The sequence below is a fragment of the Rousettus aegyptiacus genome, unplaced genomic scaffold (genome assembly GCF_014176215.1).
Source record: "Rousettus aegyptiacus isolate mRouAeg1 unplaced genomic scaffold, mRouAeg1.p scaffold_m13_p_16, whole genome shotgun sequence".
Classification (NCBI taxonomy): domain Eukaryota; kingdom Metazoa; phylum Chordata; class Mammalia; order Chiroptera; family Pteropodidae; genus Rousettus; species Rousettus aegyptiacus.
In genome coordinates, this window is record NW_023416291.1 from 37,820,538 (window position 1) to 37,845,666 (window position 25,129).

Sequence of the window (25,129 nt, forward strand, 5' to 3'; positions counted from 1 at the left end):
AAATTGATTACTAAAGCAAAAGGCAGGACATGCATAATAGGTTGACTGGCCTATTTTTAAATTCCAGCCACTGCTGCCAGTCAACATGTTCTGATTACTCTTTGGTTTGATTTTTGGCATAAAGTTGGCTTTCTTAGCTGCTTAATTTTAATTTTCGGTGCCTGAGGTCTTGGGTTCAAACATTGCTTCCTCAGAGTGCATGTTGTATGTCATCTTCTTATACTATCTGGCTTACTTGTGAGTTTTATATTGTCTTTGCTTCCTCACTATTCCATCCATAATCTGTCCCATCTATCTATCTATGCATGCATGCATTAATATATACATACATACATAAATACATTCATCTATCCATCCATCCATCCATCCATCCATCCATCCATTTATTCAGTAGTACCTCATCAAGCACGTGTTATGAGTCATGCCCCATACTAGATCCTGCAAACACAATAGTGAACGATACAGATGTAGTCCCTGCAGGCCAGCATCCCAGGCTAGCAGGTAACTGGAATGCTCTGAATGAGTAATTGTAGGGTTGAATGTGGTCTAACAAGCTCAAAGAAGACTTCTTAGATAAAGGAACATTTAAACTGAAACTTGGAGACTTAGTAAAAGCTAGCCAGGGAAGGCAGAGAGGAGGGAATGGTGATGCTTCTGGCTATAGGCATAGTATTATAAAGCTCTGGAGATGAGAAAGAAGGTGGTACATTTAAAAAATTGAAAGGAGTCCAGGTCAGCTAGAATATAGACCAAAACTGAGAGGAGGCTGGGGCTGGGGCAGAGGCCAGCTCATGGATGGGCTCTGGGCCACATTAACAACTGGAGTGTATTCTAAGAGATGATAGCAACCTGGAATTTTTTAGATGCAAGGACAGTGGAGAGAAATAGATTTGAGAAGTATCTGGGTATAGAATTAATATATCTTGGCAATTGAATAGTGGAATGAAGACAACTCGTTTGTCTTAAAAGCTTATGTGCTTGATTTGCCTAGTGGTTAGAGATCAACCAAGGCCAAAGTCATGGGTATGATGCTGCTAACAGGCTTCTGATTTGTCCCACAGCAGCAGACAGCATCTATGTCCATTTGGACTGAAACACATGCATTGTCTGCCACATTTCTTTGGCATTCTAGGTGGAGACTAGAGCAACAGCAAAAACACAAAGCTTGGAGATGACAGTGACACAGATGGGGGCACCTAGGAGCTGGTGGCGATGCTACATGGATGGTCCGAGTCTCAAAGGAAGATGGATTCTTTCTCAAGGGCAGGAAAATAAAAGTTTAGAAACAGAATTGGAGAGAATGTCAACTGTCCCCAAGACTTGTTAGCTACACACACCATTATTAAAAGGTATTTTAAACAGAATAATGAATGCTAGCTGCAGTGACAGACAATCGCTGAACTCTAGGTGGCTGAACGCAGTAATTGTTTCCTTGATCGTTTAACTGTCCAAGATGGATGGTCCTCCTGGGAGGTTTTTCTCCAGGTGGTTACTCAGGGATTCAGGGTCCTTCAATCTTGTGCCTTTGTATTCTGCTAGGTGAGGCTTCTAAGTTCCCCAGTGGTGCTTTTAAACTTGGCTGGCACATGAGGAAAGAGAGCACATGGGAGACTGGACATTTCTTATGGATCAGGCTTAGAAGTGGCTCACATCACTTCTGCCTAAATGTCATCAGTTGGAATGCAGTTCTACAGCCCAACCCAATGGCAGGGAGGGCTGGGACAGGTACCCTTGCTGAATGTCTAGGAGGAAAAGGAAATAGGATCTGACAGACATGCAGTGTTGTCTCTTCCGCAAATGGGACCAGCAGAAAGGGGTGGTTAGATAATCAAAATCCATCTCCATGACTTACCATAATTAGAAACGTGCACACATGCGCGCACGCGCATACACACACACGATATGCCTTCGGCGGTGAAGGAACATCATCTGTGCAGACATAGTACTTTAAAGTCAGAAGCTGCCTTATTTCATTCTATCAAGATCCTGTTTAACATCAGAAGCTACTTTTGAAATATATATTTTTTAACATACCCATCCTCCCTTCTGACCCCAGGATCTCTTTACTCTGCTAGAGACTTCCATTGGTTTTTCTGCAATGTGTGACTCCTAGGCTGATTTTTCTTTCCAATGTCTCTCTAAGTCCTTGGTCCTTTCTCCAGCACAATTGGTTATTTTCTTTGTCAGCCCCAGGCAAGAGAGAGAGAGAGACTAAGCAGTTGTATACTAATTACTGGTTATTACTTTTATCATTCTGCTGTGGAAAAGAGCATACCGAAACTCCCAAATATAACTCACCTTACTGACATCTCTCTCGGTCTCTCTGCGCCTCTTTCTGTTTCTGTCTCCCATCTTCTCTCTCTTCCTCCCTCTTTCTGTCTCTCTGTCTCTGTGTTTCTCTGTTTCTCTATTTCTTTCTCTGCATCTCTCTGTTTCTGTGTCTCCCACCCTGTTATATACTTTGATTATATACTTTGGTTGTGCATGTGCTTTTCTTTAATTACCCTTGTTAACATTGTCATACAGCTCTTATTGTGACTAGTTCATTAATGTGAAGATAAGGGCTATGGCCACTTTTGCTGCTAATACCTCCCTAACAGGTGCTCAAAAATATTTATTTATGAGTTGATGCACAGCTGTTAATTCTTAATTGTTAACACTTTTTTTCTGATATTTTTCTTAGTCTTGTGATTTATTCTTGCCGATTGATTGGCTCTTGCCTTCACCTCCTTCAGCTCTCTATTCAAAGTCACCTTCCCTGACTCCACCTACCACTCCACCACCACCAACTTTTCCCAGTTCCGGTTCCTTCCTTCCTCTTTCCATTTTTTGTTCTTTTAAATTGGGCTACCATACAGTGAAATTCACAAATCTTAAGTGTACGGCTCAGTAAATCCTTGCATGTGTAGATATTTGTGATCACCATTAGTTCAAGATAAATAAATTTTGTATGCCCCTAGCACGTTCCCGTCCATCCCTTCCCAGGACTGCACTCTCACCCCTAAGGCAACTGCTGCTCTGATTTCTATCACCACTGACCGGGTTGGCCCGGTGTTGCTGTATGGACCAGAGGTTTGTTCTTTTTCATTGCTATGTAATATTCTATTGCACAGATTCTCCACAATTTATTTTTAATCATAGATTAGTTGTGTCTATTTTTGAACTTCACATAAATAAGTTGTCTCTGTTTTATCTTTACCTTGAGTGATTTTCACCATCTAAAATACTGTAAATTTTACTTATTTATCTAGTTTATGCTTCTCTTCTTGTTAGAATGGCAGCTCCCTGAGAGCAGGGTCCATGTCGGTCTTGTTCATCATGGTATCCCCACCGTATAGAAATTGATTCTTGTTGAATGACTGAACCAGCAAAGGTAAAAGAGTTAATAAAATAGATTACATTATGCTTAAAGAAGAAACCTCTATGCCATGGGCCACCAGCATGAGTGAAAAGGAATCAGAGTAATGGGAGGATTTTTGACATTAAAGATTTAATTTATTTTCCTCATAACATCATTCTTATTATTTATTGGAAATTAATTTTTTTTTGTTAAAACATAGAAAACAGAGGAGATAGTCAAAAGACAAAGCTCACTTGAGACCAATGCCCTTATGTTTAATTGACCAGCACATGGCCATAGCTCCCCACAAAGCAGCCTACGAAATGTAGTCCTGTTTTGTTGCTGGGGAAGAAGGCATGAGTGAATAATCGATGGGCCACTGGCTGTCTCTGAAACACTCTCACGTGTCTAGTGTAGTGCCTGGAACATGGTGGGAGCTTAATGTTGTTTGTTAGACGAATAAATAAACAAGCTAGACTACGGTGGGACAGTGACTAAAGTAAAGGTCACCACAGACAATGGAAGTAGAGATGTGCCGGCAGAGGGTAGGAGGCAAAGAGGGAAACAGAGTGGGGCTACCAGTGGGGCCAGGTAATTAGGCTTAATCTCCTCCTTCTAGATTGGGGTACTCTCATCCAGTCTGTCCTTAAATTGTCAAATATCCCACTCCTGCAGTTCTCGTGTTTTCTCCGCTCTGATCCTTCTTCAGCTCCATATGCCTATCTTCTTGTTCAGATGATCCATGGTCTTACAGAAGGCAGAGGAAGGAATGATAAGGTTAGATTAAGTAGATTCTCACATAGGCAGAGACTTGCTTTTCTCCATATCCTCGCTGATGGCATTTTATTGGCTTTGATAGCTGTAGAAGCTTAGTTCAGGATTTTTCTGGCAAAATTCCCAGAGAGCTGGGTTTATCTAAACGACCTAATACGCAGCATTTGCAAATAATTATTAATAGATGTTTGCATTTTCATTCTTTATAAATGCTGCTGCGGGGTGATTTTGTAATTCGAGGGGGACGTGGTAAGTGTGGCTCGTCATCCTTCGCACCTCCCTCAGTCTTTTCCATCTCAGCTGACGATAGCTCTGTCCTTAGGCTGCTCTCATCACAATCCCCAAGGCATCCTTGACTCCTCTCCTTTGCTCATCCCCCAGGTCCAATCCATAAGCAACATCTGCCTGCTTTGCCTTCAAAATATATGCAGGAATGACTCTCCTTGGCACCTGGTCACAGCCCCCATCATTTCCCACCTGGACCAGTGCAGTTGCCTCTTCCTTGGTCTCCAAGCTTCTGCTTTGCTTTCCCTTTGTCCTCATGGCCAAGGGGAGACTGAGAACAACTGAGTCGGGTCACATCTCTCCCCCATTCAGAACCCCTAATGACTTCCACATCACTCAGGATAAAAGCCAAAGTTGTCTCTGTAATCCACAAGGCCCTGCATGATTTGCCCTTACCTACTTATCTGTACATAGCAAGCATGTGCTCACCTCAGGACCTCTGCATTTGCTTATTCCCTCAGCCCGAAAGCTCTTTCCACAGACTTTTTTTTAAGGCGAGGCAACCCTTGGTTGACCTCACAGATGCAAGGACCTTGTCAGCTTAACAATCCCTTATTATTCCTTTTTTTTTTTTTTATGCCTACAGCACCTGGTCTTCCTAGGTGGTCTCCCATCCAAGTGCTAACCAGGCCCGACCCTGCTTAGCTTCTGAGATCAAATGGGATCGGGCTTGTTCAAGGTGGCATGGCCATAGACTCTTCCTGCAGATTTTTAATGGCTCCTTTCCTCACTTCCTTTAAGTTTCTGCTTAAATGCTACCTTACCAAGGAGTCTTCCCTGATCATCCTCTCTGAACCACCCACCCCAATTTTATTCCCATGCTCTACTTCATGATTCTATAGCGCGGTTGCCATATTAAATAATTATTGGTTTATTGTCTATTTTTTCCAATTAGAATGTCACCTCTGTGAGGGAAGGGATTTGAAGTTGTGTTGTTCTGGACTGTGTCCCTGGTGCCTTGAACAGCTCCTGGCACACAGTAGGTACACAATAAACATATGTAATATATCAGGAGCAGAAACATCTCTTTGAATGTTTCAAATGGCAGAGTCCATTTGCAGAGCCAATCTAAAATGACACTTGGAAGTATGTATCATGGATCTGTCTGACAAATGCAGCAATTTCGCTCCGGACCCAGTAATTCCACTTGTGGGTCAATACCTTTATGTTCAAAACACCAAGACACAACATTGCTCATTGCCTTATTACTTTTAAAAGCATCTAGTTGGAAACATTATTAAAAGTTCATTAAAAGGGAACAAGTAATAAGTAAACATAGCTTTTAAAATGATGGTTACAATATGATAATAAGTGAGAAAGTGATAGAGGAAACCTCTTCAATTCTTCGAATTAACAAAAAAATGAGTTGAAATTGATATTTTGTGTGTGCATCATTTCCTGTTAAAATAGTATGTTAGAACAATGAAGCATCTTCCTGTTCAACTTTGACTTTTGTGGTAAAATCAGAGGGGGTCATTTCGTGAACACGTACAAGATCTTCATCAATTTCCCCGGAGGGCCTTTAAATCATTTGCTCATCAGTTCATTCTCTTTTGAAGCAGTTTTCACTGTCATTGCTTTCTGCTTTTCAATTGTTAACCAGTCTAACTTTTCAAGTTCCTCACTTGTCAACGGCATCTTTTGCGTTGCAAGTGGTTCCCCCACGTCACTTTCATCGACTTCATTAAATCCTGCCATCTTTCACAAAGATATCTAATTCTCACGTTGCACTTGACTCACATTGTTTTGAATTGTATGGTTGAGTTTCAAACAACCGTCAACAATCAGAGATAAACGTTGGCAAGCACATTCACCTGATGTGCTCCGAAGCGATGTTCCTGTTTTTCCAGAACAGGTCACTGTGAAGTTGTCAGTTCGCCAGTGAATATTTTTATATTAGGATGACTTTTGCTTCCCTAAACTCATAACTGTGCGGATATCTGGATAATGAACCATATAATGAACACTCAGATGATGAGAAACTATTACATATAAAATATCTTTATACTATAATTACCTCCTTATGTAAAATAAAAACATAACGGAGAAAACTAGACAGAAATTAACAAGATTCCCACAGTGTTTGTGTTGTGGTAGTTGTGGGATGGTGGCTTAAAATTTTTTAACATGAAAATCACATTAGTTTTGAAAAATATGTAAAAACCAATTATGGAATGTTTAAAGAAAAGTCTGACTTATTTAGGAGGAGGAGAATCTCTTCGGTAATGAAAAATGACTCTAGGTTGGAGGCAGAGACAATTAGCAACACCAGCACCCAGGCTCTGAGTCTTCATTACATACTGTGTGGATTATCTCATTTAATTGTCACAACTGTCAATGAAGCAAACACTAGAATGTTCCTGTTTCACAAATGAACACATTGATACAGAGAGGTTGAGCAACTGGCCCAAGGCCACATAGCTCAACCATATGTCATGCTGCCTTGTGGCTGTTTTTTTTTTCTCTTTCTCTCTCAATTTGGGAACTCATAACACTTTGAGACAGGTTCCTAAGCAAGCGTCTCAGGTAAAAGATTGAAGTGATTTCTGTTGGCATGAGATGAAAGCATTTTCTGCAACAAAAGACACGGATGATGCCGGAGGAGGGAATAAAAGAGACATAGAAGAGAGAGGTTTAATGTTTTGTCAAGTCAACCCATTATGGCCTCTTTGAGGGATGATGTGTCTTCGAATGGCCCAAACATAAATGCATTTATGCTTTTCTCTGCATGTAATTCTTAGATAGAACTTTTACTCCCTTCTGATGAATGTTGTTAGGATCTTTATCCTGTTACCTTTATTTGTCTGTGTTTCTGGCGGGTCCTGCCTGCTTCTTGCCTTCTTTGCTTCTGGAACATCAAATGCCTTCTTTGGACATGAGACATAATTCCACTGCACGCAGTGAATATTATCAGTGCAGCCGACATCTGTGCTCTACCACCCTTTGCCTGGACCATCACATACAAGGTGCCATTTATCCTTTTCATGATCCCAGGGGGTATGTACTGACCTCATCACCATTTTACAGGTGAGGAAACTGAGGCTCAACAGATTAAATGATGGGTCAGGTTCATGCAGTAGAACGTAGCTTGGACATTAATGTGGAGATGTGGCATTGTTACACTTTCTTATTGTTGCTGTATTGTTCTTAAGTGAGGAAATCACCCCATGGTTATTATTTCCACTTGGAGTGAATATAAAAATCACAAGTGAGATAGTTCACATTTGTTTTTCATACTCAGTCTCTGAAATCTGCTGCATATTTTTATGCTTACGTCTTGATTCAGGCCAGTCACATAACGAGTGCTCAGTGGTCACATGAGACTGGTGGCTCCATTTGGGAGAGTGCGAGTCCCAGTCTTTTGACAATTAGTTCTGGGATTTTTCTATTACACAATGAAGCTGGGGTAGTGCATCTAGTGGGGGTGCCTGATTTATACTCAACTTTTACCCTACGAGCCCTTTAAATAATTTTTTGAAGAAGGAAGGAAGGAAGGAAGGAAGGAAGGAAGGAAGGAAGGAAGGGAGACAGGAAGGAGAGAGAGAGAGAGAGAGAGAGAGAGAAGTGGAGAGGGGAAGGGGCAGGAGGAGGGAAGGAAGGAAGGAAGGAAGGAAGGAAGGAAGGAAGGAAGGAAGGAAAGAAGGAAGGAAGGAAGGAAGGAAGGAAGGAAGGAAAGCTCTTTCTCTTGCCTAAAGATTTTGAAATAACTAACAGAATTTGTCCAACTCCATTGTCTTAGGTTGGGTCCCCCCAGAAGTATATCTGGAAACGAGGATTCAACTATTTTGGGAGGAGGTACCAGGACACACTGGCAGAGGAGCAGGGAAGAGAAGAACTGGTGATGGATGTGCCATCAGGCACATTACTACTATTAGCAGCTGGGACTCAGTACTAGTGGGGGCCTCTGGGAGGCAGCAGAGAGCCCATTCTGCAGACTGACCACACCCTAGGACCAAGGGAGTCCGGTATTAACCCACCAACTTCCATCAATCACTAGCTGAAGGATGCTCGCAGGAGCATTCATTTACTAGTATACCCACCTGCTGAGTGAACACTGGTGACCAGATCCACCCCCAACACTGGGGGCTGGCAGTGGGAAGTCGGACCTGAGTGCACTGACATAATCAGGTCAAGGCTGGACAATGATGGCTACATGCCTGACACACTTATTTCTCATAAATTCAAAAGGTTTCCTTTTTCATCACCAGCCCTCCTTAACTTAAAGTGTGTTAACTTTGTGACAGTCGGGGTGCCATATGGAACGTGAGATTATTTAGCTGTTGTCATCTCAGTGACAGAAAAGGCAGAACAGCTATGGAAGGACATCACAGATGTATGCATATATTTACGTGTAACCTCGCAAACACGTGTGAGTGTTCCCATTCATGTTGTCACCAAGCTTAGCTCTTACCACGTTCTCTGTTGTGTGTATGTTTCCCGCTCTCTGTTTCAGTCATGGGAAAACAGGAGAAAATAAAAGGAGTAAATCCATGTTTTTCGGGGAAATAAAGCTGATCTGATTCTAACCAGGGGTCAGGATCAGATATCCCCTTAATTCTGTTCCCAGCCTCATTCCTTACATCTCCCTATCGGAAAATCACCTGTACTGGTCTCTGGTTTATCTTTTGTTTCTTCTTAAAAACATGAGTGAACGTTTTATAATTGTGTGCATCATTCTGTCTTTCTCTTGTGAAGACAGCCCACGTTTCACACATCTCTGCAAGTTGCCCTTGCCACTTTTCAAGGCCTTGGGTCTCTATTTTGACCTCCCTCAGTTGCTGAGGTTGGAGCCATGAACAGGACCATGAGGTTTCCTAGAATGCCAAACATTTTTAGGGCTGCAATCAGACTTTCCAGGAAGAAAAGTCTTTCAGGCAAGTTTCATAAGATAAAGATATTCACTGTGTGTTTCGAATGCTTTGACATCTGACTAACCCTGGAGGGACCGCCCCTCCCAGAGTTAGCCAATTCCTTGAGACAGCAAAGAAAGGAGTGATCAGTGAGCATGCAAGTCAAATACAAACCAACCAATCCAGAGCCCACATCCCTGGCACCTCCTCTGTTGGGCTCTCACACTCAGGGCCATGGTCCACCTGCCCTGATCGCTCAAGAGCAAGGCACCAGACAAAGAGGGGAGCCCCTGTGTTCCAGAGCCCTGAACTTATTAAAACTAGCCGATCCTCGATTCGCCACCCTGCCTCACACATTTCTTCCTGACGAAAACATATAAAGACTCCTGCCCACATTGCCCCCTCACTCCACCTGCTTCCTGACCAATCCTCTGTGGCCCTGCGTGAAATGACGTGTCCCCCTCCTCTTGGGATCTGTGGGAACAAGCTGTCTTTTCAATGGAGGCTGTCTCCTCATCTGTTGGCTTCACAATGCCTAAATAATAAGAAAACCTACGTTTTAAAACAAGGGGCCAACAGTCCTGTTGTCCCCATCACCTCCCTTCCCTCATTTCCTCTCACTCTCCCCACTCTGGCCACTGGAGCCTCCTCACTGTGCTTCGGACACACCAGGCGCCGTCCACACAGGTCTTTTATAGTCCGTTTTTCCTCTGCTTGCAACACTCCTCCCCCCTGACGTCTGCATCTCTGTTCCTTTCTTTCCTCAGGTCTCTGCTTTAATGTCACCTTCTCAGAGGTCTTTCCAAAATAACTTTGCCTCCTCTTCTGTCTGACCCCACTATCTGCTCCATTTTCCTTACAAAAAGAAACTACCTGTCATATAATAGATCTACCCAAGTTCACTCATTTTTTTTTTCTGGTACTTATTTATTTATTTTTGCCCCAAACATGAATTTATTATTTGTTCTATTCATGGCTGCATCAATCCCCAATACCTGGGTTAAGGCTTGACATAAAATAGATGCCCAATAAGCATTTGTCAAGTGAATGAATAAATGAACAAATTTATTTCTCCAGGATTCCAGGTGAAATGACACATTCAATTCTGCTGTCTGTGACAGTATCTCAAGGTGTGGTAAAGCTTGTTATTTTGCAAGTTGAGGGGACTTGGCTCAGTTCTCACTCAAGAAAAACCAAAATGGGAGTTTCTATAAGCAGATGTAGTTCATTTGATTAAATTTCCCTTGCTAACTTTTCAGGATACACATGACTATATAAGTAAGCATTTAATCAAGCTCCTGACTTAACAAGGGGGTTAGACACTGAATATAATTTGTAATTGCCTGAGTACTTTTGTTTTCATAATTAATTGTGAGGTTCTTATAGCAATGTGAATCAAGAATACTTCAAGTATTTTATATGAAAAATTTCTGTCTTTCGGGAAAATTCAAATACAGAAGAGAAAATAGAAAGGCAGCCCTCCATGTCCCTATTACCCGTCTTCAATAATTATCAACTCACAACTCTTTTCGTGTTACTGTTTCCCAGCCTGTAATATAACCTTACTCTGCAAATTAAAGCAGACCTTTAATTTGCTTTAATGTAACCCTGGATGATGTCAAAGCAAGTCTGAGACATTGTATGATTTCATCTGTAAATATTTTAATATGTACTTCTGTAAGCTAAGGACTCTGCACCTGCTGGGGAAAATGGTCTGGCGATGCCTCAAAAATTAAACAGAAGCTGACCATATGACCCAGTTCTGGATGTGTAGCCCAAGAAATGGAAATCACAGACTTGAAGAGATATTTGTACACCCACGTTGACAGTGGCATTGTTCGCAATGGCCAAAAAGTGGAAGCAACCCAGGTGTCCACTGATGGGTGAATGGGTAAACAAAAGTGGTCCATTTGTACAATGGAATATTATTATTCAGGCTTAAAAAGGGAGGAAATTCCAACACGTGCTACAACGTGGATGAACCTTGAGGACATATGCTCAGTGAAATAAATGAGTCAACAGAGGACAAAGATCGTGTGATTCCACTTACATGAGGTCCCCGGAGGAATCAAATTCATAGAGACAGAAAGCAAAAGGGTGGGTGCTAGGGACGGGGTGGAGGGAATGGGGAGATAGTGTTTACTGGGGACAGAGTTACAAATCTGCAAAGCGAAAAGATGGATGGTGGGGATGGCCGCACTTAATGCCACTGAACCGAATGATTAAAAATGGTTAAAATCACGTTATGTATATTTTACTGTACACACAAAAAGCTTAGCACTCATTCATAAAGCCATGTCCAGAGTGCTAGTCACACCTGTGGCGGGCGGGCAGGACCAGGGTGGCATTTTTCAGTGCTTAGCTCGCTTTGTGTTTGGCAGCATCAAATACTGGACTGTCCCACCTCGGGGCTTTCTGTGGCGTTACCTGTCCTCCCACCTCCTTGCCGGTGCCTTCTCATTCTCCGCCAGGGACTTCTCTTTCTCTCTGCTCTGCCCCTAAATGCCAACACCCCTCAGGCATCCCTTCATAAGACCTCAACCTTTTCTGGAGCTATCGTTCACGCCGAAGGCGTTCATTACTGTGTGTGTTCTGATAGCCCCTATACTCGTTTCCTGGGGCAGCTATAAAGAAATTACTGCAAACTAGATAGCTTAAAGCAACAGAAATTTATTCTCGTCGTTCTGGAGGCCAGAAGTCTAAAATCAAGTGCCGGCAGGACTGTGCTCCTTCTCTGTGCTCTAAAGAGAGTTCATTGTTTGCCTCTGTCTTAGCTTCTGGTGTCTTGGCTGCTGGCAATCCTTGGTATTCCTTGGCTTATAGACGCATCGGTTTAATCTCTGCCTCTGTCTTCACGTCACTTCTCCTCTGTGTCTGTGTCTTTTCTTTTTCTGTCTCTTATAAAGGCACTTGTCATTGGATTTAGGGCCCACCCAGATGATCTGGGATGACCTCATCAAAACTATATAAATATCTAACCAATCTACGCTATATTTGAAACTAATAATAATCATAAAGATCCTTGACTCGATTGCACCTGCAAAGACATTTTTTTCCAAATAAGGTCACAGTCATAGGTTCTGGGAATTAGGACATGGACATATTTGTTGGGAGTCATCATTCAACCAGGACATCCCCCAAATATATATAATATACATCCCTGTTGCAATGTCTTTCCTGAGTCTAGAGCCATACAGCCAAAAGGCAAATCTGTACTCTCAGCGTCCAGCCCTCTCCATAAGGGATTCTTTCTCTATCTATTCAGTCTTTGTTCCCTTCTTCCCACAGATAGAGCAGTGAGGTTAAAGAGCACTGTCTGCCTTTCTGGGTCTGAATTCCAGCCCTGTGCACTGATCATGTGAACACAAGCAAGTTACTTAAGCTCCTCATGACTCATTTATAAAATACAGAGACTAATAACAACTATCTTATTGGACCGTTGTGAGGATTAAATGAGTTAATTATCTGTAAGGCCCTTAGAACTGTCGACTAAAAATAACAATATTAATAATATTGTAATAATGTAATGAAATGTCTAATTCGGTTGTCAATATTTTGAGAAACTACCACGCTATTATCTTTCCAAATTTGATCTCGGCTTTAAGAAGCATCGTTCTCACATGACACCTCCCCCAGGAAGCCTTTCCTGACTATTCCAACCTCACTGATCTCCCTCTTCCAACCTCTTTGTAATAGAGTTCACAGTATAGCACAGATGATATAATCTGAGTATTGTACTGGTGTACATGTCAGATGAAAGGTTCGTTAAACTTTCTTCCCCATGTCATGAAGCCCCTCCAATAAGACTGGACACCTATTTGTTGCTCACTTGTTGGCTTGCTCATAGGTTAATTGAGTTAAGAAACTGGCATCAGAATTATAGTTATAGTCATTTTAAGACAGATGCCAATAGGGAGATTTGCTGAAAACTGGGAATGAATGGGATGCTATTGATTATGCTATTTGGGGGTTTCTTTTTAGCATGGGATGCTGCAGTAACAATAAACTCCCAAATCCTTGTGACTTTAAAAAATGACAAATGCTGATTTCTCATTCACCCAGTATGTCCTCACGGGTCAAACTGGGGCTCTGCTCCCTGTTACCCTCACTGGGGGCCCCAATCGTGAAGAGCAGTCATCATCTGGAGCTTTGCTGGCTCCTGGGCAGAAGAGTGCTCCCAGAGCCATACTGTCCAGTAGAACTTTCTGGAAGATGGAAATGTTCTCTATCTGTGCTGTCGTATAAGGTGGCCATTAGCCACATGCAGTCTTTGAGTACTAGCAAATGTGGCTTGTACAACTGAGGAACAGAATTTTCAATTCTATTTCATTGTAATAGTCACATGTGGCAGCTACTGTCTTGGACTCTGCAGCACCAGAGAGATTTGCCCTGACAACTAAATGTCCCATCCCTTTATTTCCAGTGAGAGCTCACTGGCCACAGCTGTTCGCATGGCCTTGGGAAAGACGAGGGGGCCATGAAACTCCATCTGACCACGTGCCTGAAGTTGGAGAATGGGAAATATTTGGTAGACAGCTCTAATACCGATCTCGGGGAATAAATCTTTTTGGAGATCCAGAAAAGAGAAAAATTGGTTGTTTGATTTTAAGAGGAGAAAATAAGGAACACAGAACCTTAATGTAATAGTTATCTCTTGGTGCTTAACAAACCACCCAAACTTAGCAGCAGTAAACAGCACTAATGATCTCACAGTTTCTGTTGGGCAGGAATCATGGTGCAGTTCATTTGGGTCCTCTGTGTCAAGGTCTCTCTCATGAGGCTGTGGTCAAGGTGTCAATGGAGGCTTCACTCTCGTCTGAAGATTCAGTCAGGGGGAGAATTCCCTTCCGCACTTAAACATGTGGCGGTTGGCAGAATTTGGTTTCTTGTGTGCTGTAGGTCTGAGGGCCTCAGTTCCTCAGTAGGTGTTTACTGGAAGCTACCCTTGGTTCTTTGCCACATGGGACTCTCCATAAGGCAGTTCACAACATGGAACCTGGCTTCCTTCAGAGCAAGCAGGAGACAGGGAGCTGGAGAGGGCAGACCATACAGAGACCCCAGTCGTTTTGTAACCTGATCTCAGAAGGACCCTCCCATCACTCTTGCACGTTTTTATTCATTAGAAGTGAGTGACTAGGTCCCATTTACTTTCAAGGGGAGAAGGTGACACAAGGGTATGAACACTAGTAGGCAAGAATCATTGGAGGCCTTGTCAGAAGCTGCTTTCTGCATTTAGAGATCAGAATTTAAGTGGTATTTAGTCGACAAGTTTCTCTGAAAGCCAACAGTACGTATCATCCTTGCTACTTTGTGTAGCATGCCTCATAGGTCTATTTGACTCTTGTCACCAATGGCTGCACTCTCTATTCCCCTTTCCTGCTTTCTCCTCCTGAGTATTTCGCACCAGCTGACGTTCTATGTATTTCTTTCTTCATTCCATGTATTTTCTGTCTCCATTCAGCCCCGCATCCATAGGGATTTTCGTCTATCTTGTCCTGTGCTTGGAAAACCACCTGGTACATAACAGGTGCTCAATGAAATGCAAGAAGGAACGAAAGAAACTTGTGCATGTTTAACTTTTTGTAACCATTTGTTTATTATAACTTTATTTTGACAAAATCTGAGGCTTACCAAAGAGTTGTCAGAACAGTACAAAGAATTCCTGTATATCCTTCATCCAGGTGCCCCAAATGTTAACATTTTACAACTATTCTCTCTCTCTCTCTCTCTCTCAGTCTCTCTCTCTCTCTCTCTCTCTCTCTCTCTCTCTCTCTCTCTCTCTCTCCTCTTCAGCCATTGAGAGTAGTTTATAGATACAATGGTACTTTAACCCTATGTACTTCAATGGGGATTCTTTTATATAACACAGCAGAAGGATCAAAATCAGGAAATTAGCACTGATCCCCTATTATTATCTAATCTAAAAATCTCATTCAGATGTCACCAACTGTCCTAATAACATCCTTTATAGCAAAAGAAGATCCCGGCCCACCTGTTGGATTTGTTTGTCACATCTCCTTTAATCTTGAGCAATTGCTCAGTCTTTATTTGAGCTTCCTGGTGTTAACACTCTCAAAGAATATAGGTAGGTTATTTTGTAGACTATCCCTTAATTTAAACATGATACAATTCAACTTGTTTGAATAATACCTTTTTGGCAGGAGGTCCCCAGAAGTCATGTTGCATCCTTCTTGGTATATCATGCCAGGAGGCACGTAATGCCAATTTGCCCCTTTGCTGGTGTGGTTAATTTTGAACACTTATTTGTCTGCCAGGGCACTCCACTATAAAGTCACTATTTTTACCATTCAATCGAATTACCATCTGGGGAGTGACCCATGACCTTCAGTCTCCCCTGGTAGTTCTTGCATGTTTTTATGCTGGTTGCCAAATTTCCCGCATCTATAACTTTTACCAAAATAAAAACTAAAAATGCAGTATGGCACCCAGCCCTGAGAGGCTCCTTGGAGAAGCAGTGAATTCTAGGGCAAGGCAGTTAGGAATGATCCTTGAGCCTCTTGGGATGCCAAAAAGTAAAGAAGCTGAAAAAATATATGGGACCTATCAAAGGGACTCAGTTACCAATCTAAAAGGATCTCCCAACGGCTAAAGCTGGTAATCCAAAGAATACAATAAATATAAGAGTCTATACTGATAGCAATGAAAAACTGAATGAATGAATGAGTGAATGAATGAATGAATAAGGGAGAAGAGACAAATCTTCCTTACAAAAGAATTCTAAAGAATATATGTAGGTACTCTTTCTTCCAGAAGATGGAGCTTACACTCTCTCCTACTAAGTATGGGCGGGGCTTAGTGACTCACTTCCAAAGAGTAAGAGTAGGGATGGAGAAAACAGTAACTTGACAGTGCAGACACCTGGGAGAGACCGCCTTAACCAAGTGATCAAGGTCAACATCACAGTGATAAGTCATATAGATGTTATGAATCCCTGATACAATGCAATGAGGAGGGCTTTTCACCTCTGTGGTTGTCTTCCCCCAACTCTAGTATCCCAGTCTACTCATGAGAAAACAACAGGCAAATCCCAATATAGGGGCATTCTACAAAATACCTGACCAGTATTCTTTAAACTTATCAAGGTTGTGAGAAACAAGGAGAGAAGCTGTCACAGCCCAGAGGAGACTCAGGAGACAAGCTGACCCAGTAGAATGTAGTATCCTGGCTTAGATCCTGAAACAGAAAAAGATGTTAGTGGGAAAACCAGTGAAATCTGAATAAAGTGTAGGGTTTAGTTAATAGCATCGCAACAATGTTGATTTCTTAGTTTAAACAAATGTACCTGAGTTACATGAGATGTTAGCACTAGAGAAAACTGGGTGAAAGGCATATGATAACTTTCTTGGACTATCTTTTCAAGTTTTCTGTAAATTTAAAATTATTCCAAAGTAGAAATTTTATTTAAAAAATTAAAAATAAGGCAATATTGAATCAGTCTTGGTGAATGATTTTCACAGCCTTGGATCCTGAGTTTGGAAAGATGACTACGGCGACTTTTACAGCAAAATTGAGCTGAAGGGAGAAAGATTTCCCATATAGCCCTTGATCCAGCACATGCACAGCCTCCCCCTCTGTCAACATTCCTCACCTGCCTGGTGCATTTGTTCTAACTGATGAAGCTACACTTACACATCATTATCGCAAAGCCTACAGTTTACATTAAGGGTTCACTCTTGGTATTATAGATTCTATGAGTTTGGACAAATGTATAATATGAATCCATCATTGTAGTCTCATACAGAGTAGTTTCACTGCCCTGAATATCCTAGCTTATTCATCATTCCCTCTGACCCAGCTAACCAGTGATCTTTTTACTGTCTCCATAGTTTTGCCTTTTCCAGAATATCATATAATTGGAGTGATACAGTAGGTGCCTTTTCATATGGACTTCTTTCACTTAGTAATAAGCATCTAAGGTTCCTCTTTGTTTTTTCATGGCTCGATAGTTTATTTCTTAGTGCTGAATAATATTCCATTGTTTGAATGTACCATGCTTTATCCATGTACCACTCTCCACCTACTGAAGAATGTCTTGACTACTTTCAGATTTGGGCAATTATGAACAAAACTCCAAAAGCACCCATGTTCAGGTTTTTGTGTGGACATAAGTTTTCAACTCCTGTAGGTAAATAACAAGTTGTACCATTGCTGGATCATACAGTAAGAATAAATCTAGTTTTGTAAGAAACCGCTACATAGTCTTTCAAAGTGGCAATACCATTTCATATTCCACTGTGAATGAGCAAGAGTTCTTGTTGCTCTACATCCTCGCCAGCATTTGGTGTTTTCAGTGTTCAGGATTTTGGCCATTTTAATAGGTGTGTAATGATATCTCGTTGTTGTTTTAATTTGCATTTCCATGATAACATATTATATGGAAATCTTTTCATGTGTTTGTTTGCCATCTGTATATCTTCTATGACAAGGTGTCTGTTAAGGTCTCTGGCTCATTTTAAAAACAGGCTTGTATTTTTATTGTTGAGTTTTAAGAGTTCTGTTTATATTTTGGATAACAGTCCTTTATCAGATGTATCTTATGCAAATATTTTCTCCCAGTCTGTGGCTTGTCTTTTTATTTTCTTGACAGTATCTTTTGCAAAGCAGAGAATTTTAATGTTAATGAATTCCAGTTTATCATCACGGATTGGGTCTTTTGTGTTATATCTAAAAGTCATCACCAAACCCAAGGTCATCAAGATTTTCTCCTATGTTATCTTTTCGGAGTTTCATGGTTTTGCATTTTACATTTAGTCTGTGATCCACTTTGAGCTAATTTTTGTGAAGGGTGTGAGATCTGTGTCTGAATTCATTTTTTTTTTTTTTTGCATGTGTGTGTCCAGTTGTTCCAGCACCATTTGTTGAACAGGCTCTATCTTCGTGCCATTGTTTTTCCTTTGTCAAAGATGAGCTGACTGTGTTTATGTGGGTCTAGTACTGGGCTCTCTATTCTGTTCCACTGATCTATTTGTCAAGTCTTTCACCAATACCACACTGTCTTGGTTACTGTAGCTTCATAGTAGGTTTTTCACAGTGTCAGTCCTGCAACTTAGCTTTTCTCCTTCAATATTGTGTTAGCAATTCTGGGTCTTTTGCCACTCATAAAACTTTAGAATAAGTTTGTCGATATCCACAAAATAACTTGCTGGGATTTTGATTGGGATTACATTGACTCTATAGATCAAGTTTGGAAGAGCTGGCATCTTGGCAATTTTGAGGCTTCTTATGAACTTGGAATATCTATCCAGACTATGGTGATTTTTAAAAATCTATTTGCCATCATTTCTTGACTACTTATTATGTGCCAGTCACTGTGCTAAGTGCTTACCTGCTTGATCTTAATTAATCCTTAAGCAACCTGTGGGGTAAGGAGTCATGTCTCCATTTTATCCAAAGAGGTTGAGGTTCAGAGGGGCTAAGCACTTTCCCAGAAGCACACAGCTAGGAAATGCTAAAGCTAGGATTTGAACCCAGCTCTACATCCAGAATTAGGCTCTGCTTCATTTGTTCTTGGAAATTTACAGGGCACATACTGCTATGCAATGTTATCACTGGAGTGACAACCACATCCCATCACTGTAGCACTTTTGAGTGCCCATATCATGACCCGCAAATATCTGGATTATGAGATTGGGGTTTTGTCGTTTATGCCCTCCAACTCCCAAAGATCTTGGTACTCATTCCTCACGGGTATCCAGACCAGAAGTCAGAGACCAAATGTCTTTTGGCTCCTCCATTCTTGCACCTCAACATGACTGGATTAGCTGGTAATTGTTTAAGCCACCAAATGAATGCGATCTGCAGTTATTTATTTGGAGCACTTATTTCAGAGATGCTAGCCCTGTTCAATTGAATAACATGCTCAAAGCCAAGATGGTAATACTGCTGCTGATTGATAAATTAAACCTCCAGCTGGCAGATGTGGTAAAGATTAGAACCAATGGCTGAGACCGATTTCCGGAGGCCTGCTGTTAAACTGCTTCTGTCTTTGATGTTAATGAGATTCTAAATCTTTCTATCTGGTCAACATCAGTAATTTGGATGAATAGGGGACAAGGAACTACCTACTGCAGTCATCTGAGGAACCTATGAGGATATCTTGCTCATCCATGCTCATTTGCCAGGTGATAATAAGATTTCAATATTAGAGATTCATTCCTTCGGCCAAATAAATTTTTCGTTCTCTGTAAAGTGACTCCATAAGGATAATGAACCTGGAGCTCTGTCACACTTTAGGTGAAAGAGCTGATTCTTTCTGGGAAAGGGGGATTTAGTGATTGGGAGATGGAGGATTTGGGAAGATTCTGAAGAAGGAGAGGGGAACCGCAACATGTCAAATTTCATAGGCAAGTTCTGGCAATGCTATTTGGTGAGTGAAACGTATACGCTCTTCTGCCATTTAATGGAGGGGGGGTGGCATTTGGAAATGTTTGTGGCTATCTTTACTTGTCACAAAACTAGGGGGCGCCGCTGACATTTTGTGGGCACATGCCAGGGTACTAAACGCCCTACAATGCACAGGACAGTCCCGAACAGCAAGAACTGTTCCATCGAAAATGCCACCGCCACTAGAGAATGCAAAGGTAGGGCTGGTGAGTTTGTCCCTTCCAGAACAGTGATTACTGAACCCAGCTGTACCCCATGGATTTGCTCAGTGAAAATCAGGGGGAGGGAGGTCTAAGGAATCAGTTCTGATGTGCAACTGGCTTGTCCGCTGTCTAGATATGGCTTAGGCATCCTGTCTTCTGGTAAAAAGGAGGTGGGAGTTCGTTGTAGGGGCTTCATGGTGTAAGTGCACAAAGAGGGTTATCACAGATCACCATGATGAGCGGTGCTACTGGGGGTGGGGGTCTACATTCTGGAGCATTACAAACATTTTCCATTGAAATACAACCCACATAGTAAACGGCACAATTCATAGGTGTACAACTCAATGAAAATGTGGAAAATGCACAAAATTTACAAAGCAAACACACCTTTTTAATGATCACCCAGAGTGAGAAGCTTCCAGAAGGCCCCCTGGTGCCAGTCACTCCCCTAGCCTCAAGGGTGACCAGTACTTTGACATCTAAGAGCATAGATTGGTTTTGCTCATTCAGAACTGTATATAACAAGAATGATACACCATGTGCCTTCTTTGATTCAAAATCATGTTTGTGTAGCTGCAGACCGCCCGTTCTCATGCTGTAGAGGGCTCCGCGTGTGAATGTTACACAGCGTATTGATCTATTCTGTTATTGATAGACATTTGGGAAGCTCCCAATTTTTAGCTGGTATGAATATGCAACTTTCACATTCTAGGGTGTGTCTTTCAGTGGATAGACATCCTCATTCCTCCTCTATGCTCAGGTGTGCCAATGCTGGGACACAGGGTTTTCAAATATTCAGTGACGGCAGAAATGGCCAAAGAGTTTTCTGAAGCAGTTATGCCAAATTACACTCCACTCAACAGAGTCTGAGAATCAGAAGCGGTTTCAGATCCATGTCAGTGGCCTAGGCAAGTTTTTAAACCTCTTTCAGCCTTGGTGTTTTTATCTGTAAAGTGGGGGCTTCCGTGAAGACTCTGCTGGTTGCTCTTTCCTGAGAAGCTCTGAGGTCTTTTTAGAAATCCCTGCAGGTAACCCTCATGTTGTGAAACTCAACGGTCTTGGGAAAGTCCATCGAAATGAGTTATATTTAAGTACACTTTCACAGTGTAGTTTCTTATACAACTGGCTGTTTACATCCATTCACATGGAATTACTTTTTGTTTCATTTCATCACTCGCCTTTGGGATATGAAACAACATCAAGTATAAAAATCATTGATAATCTGTTGAGACTTCTATACACCCCATCTCCTTGTGACTCTGATCGCTCACTCTAGCTTTCATCATTTTGTCCGTATCTTAACCGGTTAGAAAATCTTAAAGGTGCTGTGGGCAACCTGTAAAGCCCTACGCACAAGCACAGGATGGGGAATTTACATAAAGACATATCATCTTTTCTAAAATGTTCCAAATGAACCCAAATACCAATGGAGAGAGGGTATTTACGAGGCTCCAACTACCTAAGGCTTGAAAAAAATATTTGCCTTCTTCATCCTCTTCCCCTTCTCCTCTTACCCACCCTTGCCTTCCAGTCTGTACATTGTTTTGTGAAAATTCATTGGTTTCTTGGAACATCTGCTTTGGAAGACAGGAGACACGTTACAAACCTGAAAAGATGCATATCCTGTGACTGACCCAGAAATTCCACACTCAGAACTATTCCTATAGAGAGGCATGCTTATAGGCACTGGGAGGTAGAGAGGTTTAAGAGCCCCAACTGGCCCAAATGTCCACTAACAGGATAACACATAAACAAATTGTGGCGTACTTTCAATGAAATACCATACAGCAGTGAAAGTGAATCAATTGTAGCTACACATAATAGATGAATCTTAAGGACATAGTGGTGAGCCAAAGAAGTCAGACCTCACAGAATACATACTCTATGACTCCATTTATATAAAACCCAAAAAGATGCAAAGTAGAACTGTATTTTTTAAGAATACATAATAAGGTGGTAAAAGTGTGAAGAAAAGCAAGGCTATTTAATACCATAAAGTCAGGATAGTGATTATCACTGGGGGAAAGGGCATGTGTGTTTCTGGGGAGCTGGCAGTGTTCCATTTCTAACCTTGGACTTGAGTGTTAGTTTTATAAGTGTTCATTTCACAATCGTTTCTTAAACCGTACATTTATGCTTTAGACATTTTTCTGTTTATTCAATTTTACAATATAGAATGGGAAATAGGAAGTAAAATGCCAATGGCTCTGGAAAGAAGTGAACACCATGTAAAGTATATCACCCAGAGGCCCTGTACAACCAGCTCCTGGTTAATTATCTGCTCCTGGCAGTTAAAATCTGCCACCTCTGGGGCCTTTTCAAAGATGAGGTAAATCTTTTTTTATTCCAGTTTGTTGGGGTCTCTGTGATTTGAAACTTTGACAGAAGTACCCCCAAACCTTTCTCTCTGTTTTCAGAAATGAAATGGTCTTTGGCTAAATAGACTACATATGTGTAGAGATGGACTAATTGCACTTCTAGACACCAAATCCCTTCTTTTTCTGTCTTTGAAGTTGTTTCCTTCTTCCCTCCCTCCTTCAGCTTGCAAGATGCTGGAAACGTCCGGTTGCTTGCAACCGAAGCGGAACCCGTTGTAAAACAAGGTTTCCTCCCTGGAGAGGAATCTCTCGTCTCAACTTCCCCCAGCCTCCCGACTATCCGGCTCGCCCCTCTCCCCCACAAACTCCGCGGAGCCTGGTCCCCTCGCGCCTCCGCGATTGGTCGCGGGCCATCATGTGTCGACACTTGGGTGGGTCTTTTTCGCGTTCAACTCATCAATCGCTCCTCTTTGGAGCTTGACTGCCCAGTGGTTCAGACCTTTGCGCCCATTTTCCCCTTTCCTTCCTCTCCCCTCACCCCTCCACACCAGTCTTATTTTAGCAAAACCTAGAGAAGGAGGAGGAGGCTTTCAGTGGGGGAGGAGGGAACGCCAGGCATTGCAGCATCCGGGAGCAGTATTGAGTGGCTAAGCGACGGCGCATACCTCTCTCTCTCTTTTTTTCCCCTACTGGGAATTTTCAGGATTTCATTGCTGCAATTTAACCCCAAGATGAGGCACGGTTGAGCGAAGCGCTGCGCGCACACACACACTCACACTCAACAGAAGAGGCAGCTGCTGGTGATTCAGGAAGGAAAAAATATCACCGGACCCTGCGGCCTCAGGACTCCATAAGAGCCCCCGGAGCGTTTCCCTCCCTCTCCCCTTCTCTCCTTCCCTGCTAATATTCTTTACTTTTATTTTTGGGCTACGGATCTTTCGGCATCTCTTTTAGGTCTAGGAACTCAAGCAAAACAAAAGGGACAATTTTTAATTTGGTGGGCTGCCCTCCCCCCAGCAAAGATCTGGCTTTTTTTTCCTAATAAAATTTTTTTAAAATGGGCCGAGCGCACTACTTTTGCAAGATGCCAGCCTGACCCAGACCTCGGAGGAATTTGAAGCTTCCACTGCGTCCCGGGGGGCGTCCTTTGCAAACCGTTCGCGTCTTAAAGGGGGTGTGCGTTTTTTTTTTTTTCCCGAGTGCCTTTTTTTTTTTTTTCTTTTCTTTTTCTTTTTTTTTTCCTCCGGAGTGGGTGGCCTGGGGATTGCCTGGATTCCTTCCTCGGTTATTTTTTGCCTCGCTTCCCTCTCCCCTCCCCCCTCCCGGCCCCCGCGCCCCGCCCCGCCCCCTCCTCCCGCCCCTCCCTCTCCGGGGTCAGCCAGGAAGATGTCCCGAGCTGCTGTCCCCGGCTGGGGCCGGCCAGCCGCCTGCTGAGCCCCCGACCCGAGGCGCCGAGCCGCCGCCGCCCGATGGGCTGGGCCGGGGAGCGTCTCCGCAGTCGCAGCTCCGGCCGCCGTCTTCGCATCCCCGGCAGCAACAGCAGCGGCATCGGCGGCGGCGGCGTCTTCCGCATCGTTCGCCGCAGCGTAACCCGGAGCCCTTTGCTCTTTGCAGAATGGCCCGCTTCGGAGACGAGATGCCGGCCCGCTACGGGGGAGGAGGCTCCGGGGCAGCCGCCGGGGTGGTCGTGGGCGCCGGAGGCGGGCGAGGAGCCGGGGGCAGCCGGCAGGGCGGGCAGCCCGGGGCGCAAAGGATGTACAAGCAGTCAATGGCGCAGAGAGCGCGGACCATGGCCCTCTACAACCCCATCCCCGTCCGACAGAACTGCCTCACGGTCAACCGGTCTCTGTTCCTCTTCAGCGAGGACAACGTGGTGAGAAAATACGCCAAAAAGATCACCGAATGGCCATATCCTTTGCCCGAAGCCTGGCAGCTGCGCCTCCCCCTCCTCCCTCCTCTTCCCTCTTCCAGGCTAGGAGGGAGACCCGGGGGTTGATGGGAGCTGGGGGGGTCTTCCAGGGGCTGAGATAGGGGGCACCGGGGAGGAGTGTGCAGAATCTCTCCACCCCGAGCTGGGTTGAGCTACTGTGGAGGCTTGGGGGGGGGGGGCGTGGGAGTGGATTCCTCCAAAAGACCGATTCCAGAATGAGGGCTGGGCCCTGGGGTCGTGCAGGGGCCTTTGTGGGGCCTTTGGAGTCAGTTCCCAAGGGGTCAGAGTTCTCCCAAATGAGCCGGGACCTGACCAGGGCCTGGGCGCCCTGGCCAGGGCAGGGGAACAGGGGGCTTGGCTGGGTTTCCTTAGCCGCCCCTCACTGGAATCCGTGATTGCTCCAGTGCTGGAGCATAGTCCCAGCTCGCTGGCCTGTTCACCCTGCCTTCTCCGAGGTGGGGGCCACCCCCAGGGAGTTTAGGGCTTCCCAGGGCCAGGAGTGAGGGGGAGAACATGTGGCCTTCACACCGACGGCTTGGGGGGCACTTAACTCCCCATGTTCATAAGTCCCATTTCCTCTCATCATCTTTTGGGGTGTAGGAAACATCCCAATGACCCTATCTGGGGCCCTGACCGGGAAGACCCAGGATGGGCTCTTTCAAAAAGATGGGCAGGAGAAAATGAGGTGCTGGGTCTTTCCTAAGGGGCTATGTCAGGCCTTGGATTGGATTCAGCTTCTCCCACCCTAGGGAGCCGGGAGGGGACATCAGGAAAATCAGCACCCATATGGACATCTCGGGCAGGTAAACGTCCTTTTTTTTTTTTTTTTTTTGGTATATGTGTATATATATATATATATATATATATATATATATATATATATATAGTCAAAGATCCAGAGGAAGGTGAAGACCACATTTTCCTCTATTCAGATGCTATCAAAATGCAGATCCTCTCATGTTTCTTTAAATCGTGCCTGCTTGAAATAAACCTTAAGGAGGGCTTAACATCTGTTGAGATGTAGG

General features: G+C 43.3%; 1 protein-coding gene and 1 pseudogene across 20 annotated transcripts in view; one reads left to right on the forward strand and one right to left on the reverse strand.

Moving 5' to 3' along the window:
- CACNA1A (calcium voltage-gated channel subunit alpha1 A) overlaps positions 1 to 25,129 on the forward strand; it is a 279,186-nt gene that overhangs the window by 52,837 nt on the left and 201,220 nt on the right. For 17 of the 20 annotated variants that reach the window (XM_016162054.2, XM_016162052.2, XM_016162063.2 and 14 more), the window contains one exon: positions 23,789 to 24,082. The exons of 1 other annotated variant lie outside the window; for it this stretch is intronic. In XM_016162054.2, the coding sequence (XP_016017540.1) occupies positions 23,789 to 24,082 (294 nt within the window). Of the gene's footprint in view, positions 1 to 22,645; positions 23,351 to 23,788; positions 24,083 to 24,327; positions 24,908 to 25,129 lie in introns of those variants that run through there. 2 more of the 20 variants (XM_016162067.2, XM_016162069.2) reach the window with 2 other exon arrangements.
- Positions 4,977 to 5,095, reverse strand: LOC118612784 (annotated as a pseudogene).